Source organism: Cherax quadricarinatus, unplaced genomic scaffold (assembly GCF_038502225.1).
Source record: "Cherax quadricarinatus isolate ZL_2023a unplaced genomic scaffold, ASM3850222v1 Contig478, whole genome shotgun sequence".
NCBI lineage: Eukaryota > Metazoa > Arthropoda > Malacostraca > Decapoda > Parastacidae > Cherax > Cherax quadricarinatus.
The window spans coordinates 115796-127370 of NW_027195504.1; the positions used below are offsets into that span (position 1 = coordinate 115796).

At 40.2% G+C, this 11575-nt stretch overlaps 1 protein-coding gene across 1 annotated transcript in view; it reads left to right on the top strand.

Moving 5' to 3' along the window:
• The window catches only part of LOC128700845 (GPN-loop GTPase 3-like), a 51571-nt gene extending 44920 nt beyond the window's left edge, over window positions 1–6651 (top strand). The window contains exons 6-7 of the mRNA XM_070080463.1: window positions 1875–2008; window positions 5732–6651. Of these exons, the coding sequence (XP_069936564.1) occupies window positions 1875–2008; window positions 5732–5948 (351 nt within the window). The 3' untranslated portion in view covers window positions 5949–6651. The remainder of the gene's footprint in view (window positions 1–1874; window positions 2009–5731) is intronic.
• The last annotated feature ends 4924 nt before the right edge of the window (window positions 6652–11575 follow it).

The window sequence follows — 11575 nt, forward strand, 5'->3', positions numbered from 1 at the left end:
AGGGAAACTAACTCACCAAAGTGCGGCGTCCCTGCGGAAGAGGCGGGCTAATGCATCTAATACCACCGACTTACGAGGCGTCGGCAGAAATATGGAGCAAAATTTTCTCCCAAAAATTGGCCTAAGTATGAATCGACTGATAAACAAAGCAGCCAAAAAACAAGGCTCCAGTGTACACAGTTTTACTTTGTGTGTGTGTTTTGCATAGTTATTACCAGGAGCACAGAATGATCACATAAATAGCAGAGTTATTATATTGTGTAGAAACACATCAGTTACCAGAATTTTTAATCAAACTTGTTTTCTACACTGCATTTTACAGGGAAAATTTAGCAATAGCTTCATTTATATGAAATGAAAAAAAACTCATAAAATCCCTCATTTTAATACACAGGTAATCCACACGTAGGAGACTGAAACTTATCCTGATGTTTTTGTCCGACTTGGACCAGTAATATCATACAGATTTGTTAATGGTCCAAGTCAGACCAAAACATCACAAGTTTCAGCCTCTTAAATGTGGGTTATTTGTGTATTGTTCCAGCCACAGTATTGTGACACTCATTCTCAGAATTTAATGTTTGTGGATAGTGTAATGCTTGTAGTTTTCTGCTTGTCATAAAAGATGGTGGTAGTGTGGCTATTATCCATTTATTGGCACCAGCTTTTGGCCATGGTCGCATCACTGCTCTAAATATGCTAGACAAGAGCTTTACAGTTAGATCTGTCCCAGTCTTTTGGACCATCTTGACTGGGAAAGAGTTTTCCTACACTTTATGGGATGTATGATGGCGTATTTGGAGGTAACCTTGTTCTTTTATGCTTACTACTGCTGAAGGGGACCTTGTGATGGTCCTGGCTAGCTTAGGCAAAGACCTAGTAGCTGAGGGATACCTTCTGGTGGTCCTGGCTAGCTTAGGTTATCTGCTACGAAAACAGGAGAAGTTTCCTATAAAGGAGCAGGTTGTTAAGGATAAAGATATTGCTTTGCAATTAATGTGTTAATCATTAAATAATGGCAGCTGTAAGTGATGCTTTGATGCTTTGCTGAGAATTTCAACCTGAATTTTTTTATGTACTGCTTTGCATTCCTTGGACCCCCCAAAAATAATGATGTAACTATAGTTGGTTGTCGAGATGTATTATGTTTAATGCATTGATTAAATCTACAAATGTTACAGAAATAATCTTACCTTAAATTGTGATTGTTGGTGCATGTCGATGATGGTGAACAGTGTAGAAGGATGCTGAGGTGGATGCTTGATGCTGAGGTGGATGGTTGATGCTGAGGTGGATGGTTGATGCTGAGGTGGATGGTTGAGGCTCTGACACTAAAAGTTGATGGTTGCATAAGGACTTTCAACAACATACTTATTGAAGCAGCCACGTACAAATATTAGAAAACTGGAGAGAAAGGAATTGATGTACAGTTTGTATGGATTTAATCTCACTGAATTATACATACCAAAGAAAGTATTTTGAAAGACAGGGCAAAATAAAACCTTGGTCTCTTTGTATCAGGTACTAGAAATAGTATTAGAAATGACTAATGAATCTGAATGTCATAGAAATGTATTTGAAAGGCTGAGTAGATCTATAACTTGCTATAATAACATGAACATAAATAAGCTCATTTAGGGAGCAACTTGCAGTATGAACAGATGGAGTGACCAGTAGAAAGAGAAAAAAAAAGATAGCAGGGTAAGATAAACAGTGAGAAAGATGAACTGAAAGTGAGTCTGTTGATATTGTCTCCATGACTGCTGTGAAGAACAAGACACTATTGCTGTCAGTATATAATGTTCAATAGTGTTGTTAGTACATCATCTTCACTAGTGTTATCAGAGCATGTGACTCAAGTGTTGTGTTGTCAGGTTCCTCACACAAATGTGCTGACCAAGATGGACTTACTGAACAAGGCGGCACAACAACACCTTGAGATGTTCCTTGTTCCGGAGGTACGACAGTTGCTACACTCACAACATGCCACTTCTAAGTTCAATAAAAAGTAAGATTTTTATTTTTCTCTATTGATGATGGTAGATGTTTCTTGACTGACTAAGTGGAGCTATCCTTCCCTTCCCTGTATCAAACTTAGTTACCCATCATTCCCCAAGTTCTATTTTTAAACAAAATAATGGCAAACTTGACCAATTAAATTAGGATTTAACATACAGTGGTATCTCGAGTTATGAACTTAATTCATTCCAGAAGGTTGAGTGCCGTTACCGAACAAATAATGTACAGGTCTCCCTCAACATTCATGAGGGTTAGGGGATCAAGAGCCTCGCGAAAGTTGAAAAACCGTGAATGTTTGGTGCCCCAATATATTGTAGGGAAATATATTACAATACTGCTTCCTTAACTTGTTGAACCATGAACAATCATAAAATACATGAAAACGTTGTAAATTGTACTAAATATATACATGTTATGCTTTAATAACGTATGTTATTTAACAACATGTATGTTAATAACATGTATGTTATTAAATACCACAGACTCCACCACTGCGAGTCCCTACTACCCTCCCTCCGACCCCCGCAACTGGCAGCCAGCCCTCCCACCACTATGTGGTGAGTGTTTTGTTTGTTCATTATTTGCTATTAAACTACAGTATAAATAATGTAAACCCATTCATGACTGCATATTGGAATGGCTATTAGGAAAGGTATTAGACGGTGACATCATGTGTTTACTCTTGAACACAGCAAAGAATCGAACATTTCTGCTATTGCTAATAATAACAATAATAATAATAATAATAATAATAATAATAATAATAATAATAAATACGATATAATTGAAGAAGGAAATTGTACAAAAATACGAGGGAGTGGTTGACACATCGTCAGTGTGACTTTGTTTATGCTGGAGTGAACATTAGTCTCCCTGCTCTTCCAAACATTTCACAATAATTCAGCGGTTGAGGCAGTGGTATTTAATAACATGTATGTTATAAATAATAATAGTACATGTTATTATTAATAACATGTATTATTATTAACATTTTTTTTTTCAACAAGTTGGCCGTCTCCCACCGAGGCAGGGTGACCCAAAAAAGAAAGAAAATCCCCAAAAAGAAAATACTTTCATCATCATTCAACACTTTCACCACACTCACACATTATCACTGATTTTGCAGAGGTGCTCAGAATACAACAGTTTAGAAGCATATACGTATAAAGATACACAACATACCCCTCCAAACTGCCAATATCCCAAACCCCTCCTTTAAAGTGAAGGCATTGTACTTCCCATTTCCAGGACTCAAGTCCGACTATATGAAAATAACCGGTTTCCCTGAATCCCTTCACTAAATATTACCCTGCTCACACTCCAACAGATCGTCAGGTCCCAAGTATCATTCGTCTCCATTCACTCCTATCTAACACGCTCATGCACGCTTGCTGGAAGTCCAAGCCCCTCACCCACAAAACCTACCCCTCTTTCCTTCCCCTATAGATTTATATGCTTTCCATGTCATTCTACTTTGATCCATTCTCTCTAAATGACCAAACCACCTCAACAACCCCTCTTCTGCCCTCTGACTAATGCTTTTATTAACTCCACACCTTCTAATTTCCACACTCCGAATTTTCTGCATAATATTTACACCACACATTGCCCTTAGACAGGACATCTCCACTGCCTCCAACCGTCTCCTCGCTGCTGCATTTACCACCCAAGCTTCACATCCATATAAGAGTGTTGGTACTACTATACTTTCATACATTCCCTTCTTTGCCTCCATAGATAACGTTTTTTGACTCCACATATTCCTCAACGCACCACTCAGCTTTTTTCCCTCATCAATTCTATGATTAACCTCATCCTTCATAAATCCATCCGCCGACACGTCAACTCCCAAGTATCTGAAAACATTCACTTCTTCCATACTCCTCCTCCCCAATTTGATATCCAATTTTTCTTTATCTAAATCATTTGATACCCTCATCACCTTACTCTTTTCTATGTTCACTTTCAACTTTCTACCTTTACACACATTCTCAAACTCATCCACTAACCTTTGCAATTTTTCTTTAGAATCTCCCATAAGCACAGTATAATCAGCAAAAAGTAACTGTGTCAATTCCCATTTTGAATTTGATTCCCCATAATTTAATCCCACCCCTCTCCCGAACACCCTACCATTTACTTCTTTTACAACCCCATCTATAAATATATTAAACAACCATGGTGACATTACACATCCCTGTCTAAGACCTACTTTTACCGGGAAGTATTCTCCCTCTCTTCTACACACCCTAACCTGAGCCTCACTATCCTCATAAAAGCTCTTTACAGCATTTAGTAACTTACCACCTATTCCATAAACTTGCAACATCTGCCACATTGCTCCTCTATCCACTCTATCATATGCCTTTTCTAAATCCATAAATGCAATAAAAACTTCCCTACCTTTATCTAAATACTGTTCACATATATGCTTCAATGTAAACACTTGATCTACACATCCCCTACCCACTCTGAAGCCTCCTTGCTCATCCGCAATTCTACATTCTGTCTTACCTCTAATTCTTTCAATTATAACTCTACCGTATACTTTTCCTGGTATACTCAGTAAACTTATTCCTCTATAATTTTTACAATCTCTTTTGTCCCCTTTCCCTTTATATAAAGGGACTATACATGCTCTCCGCCAATCCCTAGGTACCTTCCCCTCTTTCATACATTTATTAAACAAAAGTACCAACCACTCCAACACTATATCCCCCCTGCTTTTAACATTTATTAACATGTATGTATTTAATAACATATATGTTATAAATAATAATAGTACATATTATTAATAACATGTATTATTATTAACATGTATGTTATTAAATACCATTGCTTCAATCACTGCCTCTACCACTCCAGTCACACTCAATCTACAAGCACCAAACACAATGAATTATTGTGAAATGTTTGGAAGAGCACGGAGACTAATGTTCACTCCAGCATAAACAAAGTCACACTGACGATGTGTCAACCACTCCCTCGTATTTTTGTACAATTTCCTTCTTCAATTATATCATTTATTATTATTATTATTATTATTATTATTATTATTACTATTGTTATTATTAGCTGTAGCAGAAATGTTTAATTCTTTGCTGTGTTCAAGAGTAAACACATGATGTCACCGTCTAATACCTTTCCTAATAGCCATTCCAATATGCAGTCATGAATGGGTTTACATTATTTATTCTGTAGTTTAATAGCAAATAATGAACAAACAAAACACTCACCACACTGAGTGGTGGGAGGGCTGGCTGCCAGTTGCGGGGGTCGGAGGGAGGGTAGTAGGGACTCGCAGGTGGCAGGAAACTTAAATATGATTTGGCGGCTGGGAATTTGGTGGCTGGGAATTTGGCGGTTGGGAATTCGCGAATGTGTGAAGCCCGTGAAAGTTGAAAACATGAATGTTGAGGGAGACCTGTAAATTAGATTAGTCCATTTCAGACCCCCAAAAATACACTTACATAATTATTCAAGTTGGGAGCTGTTTGAAACTCAAGGTACGACTGTATACTGTTGGTAACGTTTTCTCATTTGGTTCAGCACTGAATGACCCATTGCGGTTTATCACTTGTGAATAATAATACTAATCTTACAGTGGGGTAACTAAGGCTATTTTCTAAAATCTCTTTAAAAGCGATGCCAATGATGCTTGTGTGTTGTCAGTGGTGATGTACAAATGTACGAGATGATTTTTTTATTGCAGGCATCACAAGTTGACCCGGGCCCTGGGTAGAGTTCTCGACGAATATTCCCTTGTACATTATGTTCCTCTCAGCATTAAGAAGGAAGACTCTTTGATGGATGTACTTATTCAGACAGACTTTGCTCTGCAATATGGTGAAGATCAAGATGTCAGAACAACAGACTTTGAGTATCCTGGCCAAGATGATGACGACAGAGGTCCATCCTTTGCTTACTAAACTTTCGTGCAAGTTCTAAGCCCTTTATACAACATGTCAAGTGTGCAAAGAATTCCTTCGCATTGAGGCTAGTTCCAGAGCTAAAGGGTACGAGTTAACGAGGAGAGGCTAAAGGAAGCTAAGATAACACTGAAGGACAAAAGTACCAGTACGATAGTGTTGAATATCACATCCGTTGTAGTACCCACAAGATGTTTGAAGTGAATTAACAGTGTTAACAGAGGTTGTAGTAAATAAGCTTGATATTCAGTTATACAACGAGTCAGTTTCATTTATTATTGCATTCAGTTTCCCAGAAAGTTCTTTTATAGATATGACTTATTTCCAAATTTTAACGTACAAGGAATCAGTTTCATTTCTTCACACAAGTACTGTTGCAACAACACATTTCTTCACACAAGTACTGTTGCAACAACACATTTCTTCACACAAGTACTGTTGCAACAACACATTTCTTCACACAAGTACTGTTGCAACAACACATTTCTTCACACAAGTACTGTTGCAACAACACATTTCTTCACACAAGTACTGTTGCAACAACACATTTCTTCACACAAGTACTGTTGCAACAACACATTTCTTCACACAAGTACTGTTGCAACAACACATTTCTTCACACAAGTACTGTTGCAACAACACACATTAATATTGGCAAACTTTACTTTCATTTTGTCAGTGTGCTAATTACTGTGTAGAATTGTTTTGTAAAAAATCTATTAAAGAACAAATAATTTATGAATAGAACTTATTTAAGCCTTTCAGGGTTGAGACGCCTCGTCCTGAACTCGTTCTGAGGCTCCAAAAATATATATATAAAGAAGTAGTTTTGTTTTTTCTTACAAAAATCTTAAGAATATTTTTTAAGTGTTATAGAACCAAAAAAAAATTTTTTTGTGATCAATACTTAGTGAGATACAGAGGTAGGGGGTTGGTGGTTGGTGGGGGGTGGGAGGTGGTGATGGGGTGTTGTTTGGGGTTGGGGCATTGGTGGGGGGTGGGGTGGTGTGGAGTGGGGGGGATTAAGAGGGGTGGGGGGATTAAGAAGGTCTGAACTATCAGATAAAGAGAACGTCATGAAGTTGGTTATCAAGAATGATGTGCTGATTCCAATATAGCAGATAACACTGAAGGTAATACGATGGATAACACAGCTGTATTGTGCACCGTTGTGCTGTGTGCTGTTCTGTAATACAATTACAATTAATTCTGAATTCTTCTAATTAATTTTCTTGGTTAGCTCAGTCGGTAGAGTGTCGGACTGTAAATGTGAGGACGGCGGTTCGATCCCTACCTGAACCTTTCTGTTTATTAATGGACAGTTGTTAATTAAACTTAATTTGAGTTAATATACATAACTAAGTATGAGAGTGAGAGTCAGGATGACTTGATCATCATTGTTTGTGTATAAGATCATCCCTGGATCCATGGAGATCACAGTAAAGTGAACTAATGAAATCCTCCATAAGACAACATTCACTTGCAAGATCATCATCTTGCAACACCAGTTGCTTAAAAACTGAACAAAATATTTAAGGCACAATCCCCAGCAGCCACCATGGTATTAAAAACCTTGATGAATGAATGGAGCATGAATGTTGACAAGATTCACTCTAATTGTATTTAAGGCACCTTTTACATTTCACTTCCTCTGACATCTCATACTCCAGTTAGTTATTTTAGTGTGTAAGACAGGTATCTGGCATAATATTTACCCTACTTAGAATATATGATACCACTCTATCTTCCGTGTTAGAAAATAAATTCAGAGTCCCCTGAGGTGCTCTAAATAGTTTAGATATTAAATATTATTTCTACAAGTACATGTACAAGGTATACAGACCATAGCTGACATCAATAACATACTATTTTATAGAAAGCCACTTGTTATGCTGAGCATTTCCCGAAAATAAGGTTAGTTTTGTCCCAGGATGCGACCCACACCAGTCCACTAACATCCAGATACCCATTTTAAACTGATGGGTGAAGAGGGACAGCAGGTATCTTATGGAAAAACGTCCTAATGTATTCCAGCCGTACCCGAGATTCCAACCCCGGACCTCAGTGTGTGAGGTGAATGCGTTAGCGATCGATCTTTGTACTTAATTTTTTTTGGGTGGAAATCTTGTCTGCCTTGCAACAACAGTCTTTTGTACAAGAATGAAGTATTTTGAAACAAGTGGAGCTGTGAGTACAAGTGTTATAATGTCTATGTATATAAGTACAAGAGCTTTAGAAGAGTATTATAAATCGTATATCATGTACCTAGATAAACGAGAACACCTGAGCTTTGGAAGGGTACTACTAGTTGCGTTTCACGTACCTGTATACACGAAAGTACAAGAGCTTTTGAAGAGTATTAGTTCCGTCTCTCCTCTCTATGTACACTAGTGTTACATGTACCTAGGTACAAGATACCTTGCTTGTTTATTTAGGTCAGTAACATAGAAAGGTATCGCAGTATATATTCATACTTGTGTTTTATAGCTTCCTTACAGACTGATATAAGAGAGAGCTCTATTAGTGAGTCAGGTTAACAGTCAGATTAACTATAACCTTTGTATACCTCAGCTTCCTTAAATCTGCAAGATGTCAAAGATGTAGGAGGAGTCAAGAACTTCTAGGAGAACTTCAGGAGCGAGAAACTGCGTAGGAGACAGCAGTAGGAAGGGCAGTAGGGACGCCAGACACACACAACAAGCAGGAACAACACACACCGACACTAACAAGCTCCTCACCTCTGAGAGACAATAACCAATCATAACCTTGTGGTATTCAGGCTGAACCAATTATAATCCAGGAATACCTAACGAGGCAAGCTGAGAACACAGACCTAGCAAACCACAATTAGGTGAGTACAATTAGGTAAGTACACACACACACAGAAGGGAACAGAAGGGAACATCAAGAGGGAATATACCAACAAGTGCTGGATGACATACGAACAACCAAGGAGGAGGTGAAGCTGCTAAGTGACCTTGATACCTCAAAGGCGATGGGACCGGACATCTCCCCATGGGTCCTTAGAGAAGGAGCAGAGATGCTGTGCGTGCCTCTAACCACAATCTTCAACACATCCCTTGAAACTGGGCAACTGCCTGAGAAATGGAAGACAGCAAATGTAGTTCCCATATTTAAGAAAGGAAACAAAAATGAGGCACTAAACTACAGACCTGTGTCTCTGACATGTATTGTGTGCAAAGTCATGGAGAAGATTATCAGGAGGAGAGTGGTCGAACACCTGGAACGGAACAAGATTATAAATGAAAACCAGCATGGGTTCATGGAAGGCAAATCCTATGTCACAAACCTTCTGGAGTTTTATGACAAGATAACAGAAGTAAGACACGAGAGAGAGGGGTGGGTTGATTGCATTTTCCTAGACTGCAGGAAGGCCTTTGACACAGTTCCCCACAAGAGATTAGTGCAGAAGCTGGAGGATCAGGCGCATATAACAGGGAGGGCACTGCAGTGGATCAGGGAATACCTGACAGGGAGGCAGCAACGAGTCATGGTACGTGAAGAGGTATCACAGTCGGCGCCTGTGACGAGCGGGATCCCACAGGGGTCAGTTCTAGGACCAGTGCTATTTTTGATATATGCGAACGACATGATGGAAGGAATAGACTCTGAAGTGTCCCTATTCGCAGATGATGTGAAGTTGATGAGAAGAATTAAATCGGATGAGGATGAGGCAGGACTGCAAAGAGACCTGGACATGTGGTCCAGAAACTGGCTTCTCGAATTCAATCCTGCCAAATGCAAAGTCATGAAGATTGGGGAGGGGCAAAGAAGACCGCAGACAGAGTATAGGCTAGGTGGACAAAGACTACAGACCTCACTCAGGGAGAAAGACCATGGGGTGACCATAACACCGAGCACGTCACCGGAGGCACACATCAACCAAATAACTGCTGCAGCATATGGGCGCCTGGCAAACCTGAGAATAGTGTTCTGATACCTTAATAAGGAATCGTTCAAGACACTGTACACTGTGTATGTTAGGCCCATACTGGAGTATGCAGCACCAGTCTGGAAAACACAGCTGGTCAAGCATGTCAAGAAGATAGAGAAAGTACAAAGGTTTGCAACAAGGCTAGTCCCAGAGCTCAGGGGAATGTCGTACGAGGAAAGGCTGAGGGAAATCGGACTGACGACACTGGAGGACAGAAGGGTCAGGGGAGACATGATAACGACATACAAGATACTGCGGGGAATAGACAAGGTGGACAAAGATAGGATGTTCCAGAGAGGGGATACAGGAACAAGGGGTCACAACTGGAAGCTGAAGACTCAGACGAGTCACAGGGACGTTAGGAAGTATTTCTTCAGTCATAGAGTCGTCAGGAAGTGGAATAGCCTAGCAAGTGAAGTAGTGGAGGCAGGAACCATACATAGTTTTAAGAAGAGGTATGACAAAGCTCAGGAAGCAGAGAGGGAGAGGACCTAGTAGTGATCAGTGAAGAGGAAGGGCCAGGAGCTGAGTCTCGACCCCTGCAACCACAATTAGGTGAGTACATGCATATACCACAGACCTAGTGTCTAATCGACATGTGCCTAGGACACAATGGTAACACACACACACACACACACACACACACACACACACACAAGTGTGCTAGGGAATGGAAGAAATATAGAAAGCAAAGGACTCAGGAGAATAAGGAGAGCAGTCATAGAGCCAGAAACGAATATTCACAGATAAGAAGGGAGGCCCAAAGACAATATGAAAATGACATAGCAGCGAAAGCCAAATCTGACCCGAAACTGTTGTACAGCCACATCAGGAGGAAAACAACAGTCAAGGACCAGGTAATCAGGCTAAGGAAGGAAGGAGGAGAGACAACAAGAAATGACCGTGAAGTATGTGAGGAACTCAACAAGAGATTCAAAGAAGTGTTCACAGAGGAGACAGAAGGGGCTCCAGAAAGACGGAGAGGTGGGGCACACCACCATGTGCTGGACACAGTGCACACAACCGAGGAAGAAGTGAAGAGGCTTCTGAGTGAGCTAGATACCTCAAAGGCAATGGGGCCAGATAACATCTCCCCATGGGTATTGAGAGAGGGAGCAGAGGCACTATGTGTACCCCTAACAACAATATTCAATACATCTATCGAAACAGGGAGATTGCCTGAGGCATGGAAGACAGTAAATGTAGTCCCAATCTTTAAAAAAGGAGACAGACACGAAGCATTAAACTACAGACCAGTGTCACTGACATGTATAGTATGCAAAATCATGGAGAAGATTATCAGGAGAAGAGTGGTGGAACACCTAGAAAGGAACGATCTCATCAACAGCAGCCAACATGGTTTCAGGGACGGGAAATCCTGTGTCACAAACCTACTGGAGTTCTATGACATGGTGACAGCAGTAAGACAAGAGAGAGAGGGGTGGGTGGATTGCATTTTCTTGGACTGCAAGAAAGCGTTTGACACAGTTCCACACAAGAGACTGGTGCAAAAACTGGAGGACCAAGCAGGGATAACAGGGAAGGCACTACAATGGATCAGGGAATACTTGACAGGAAGACAGCAGCGAGTCATGGTACGTGGCGAGGTGTCAGAGTGGGCACCTGTGACCAGCGGGGTCCCACAGGGGTCAGTCCTAGGACCAGTGCTGTT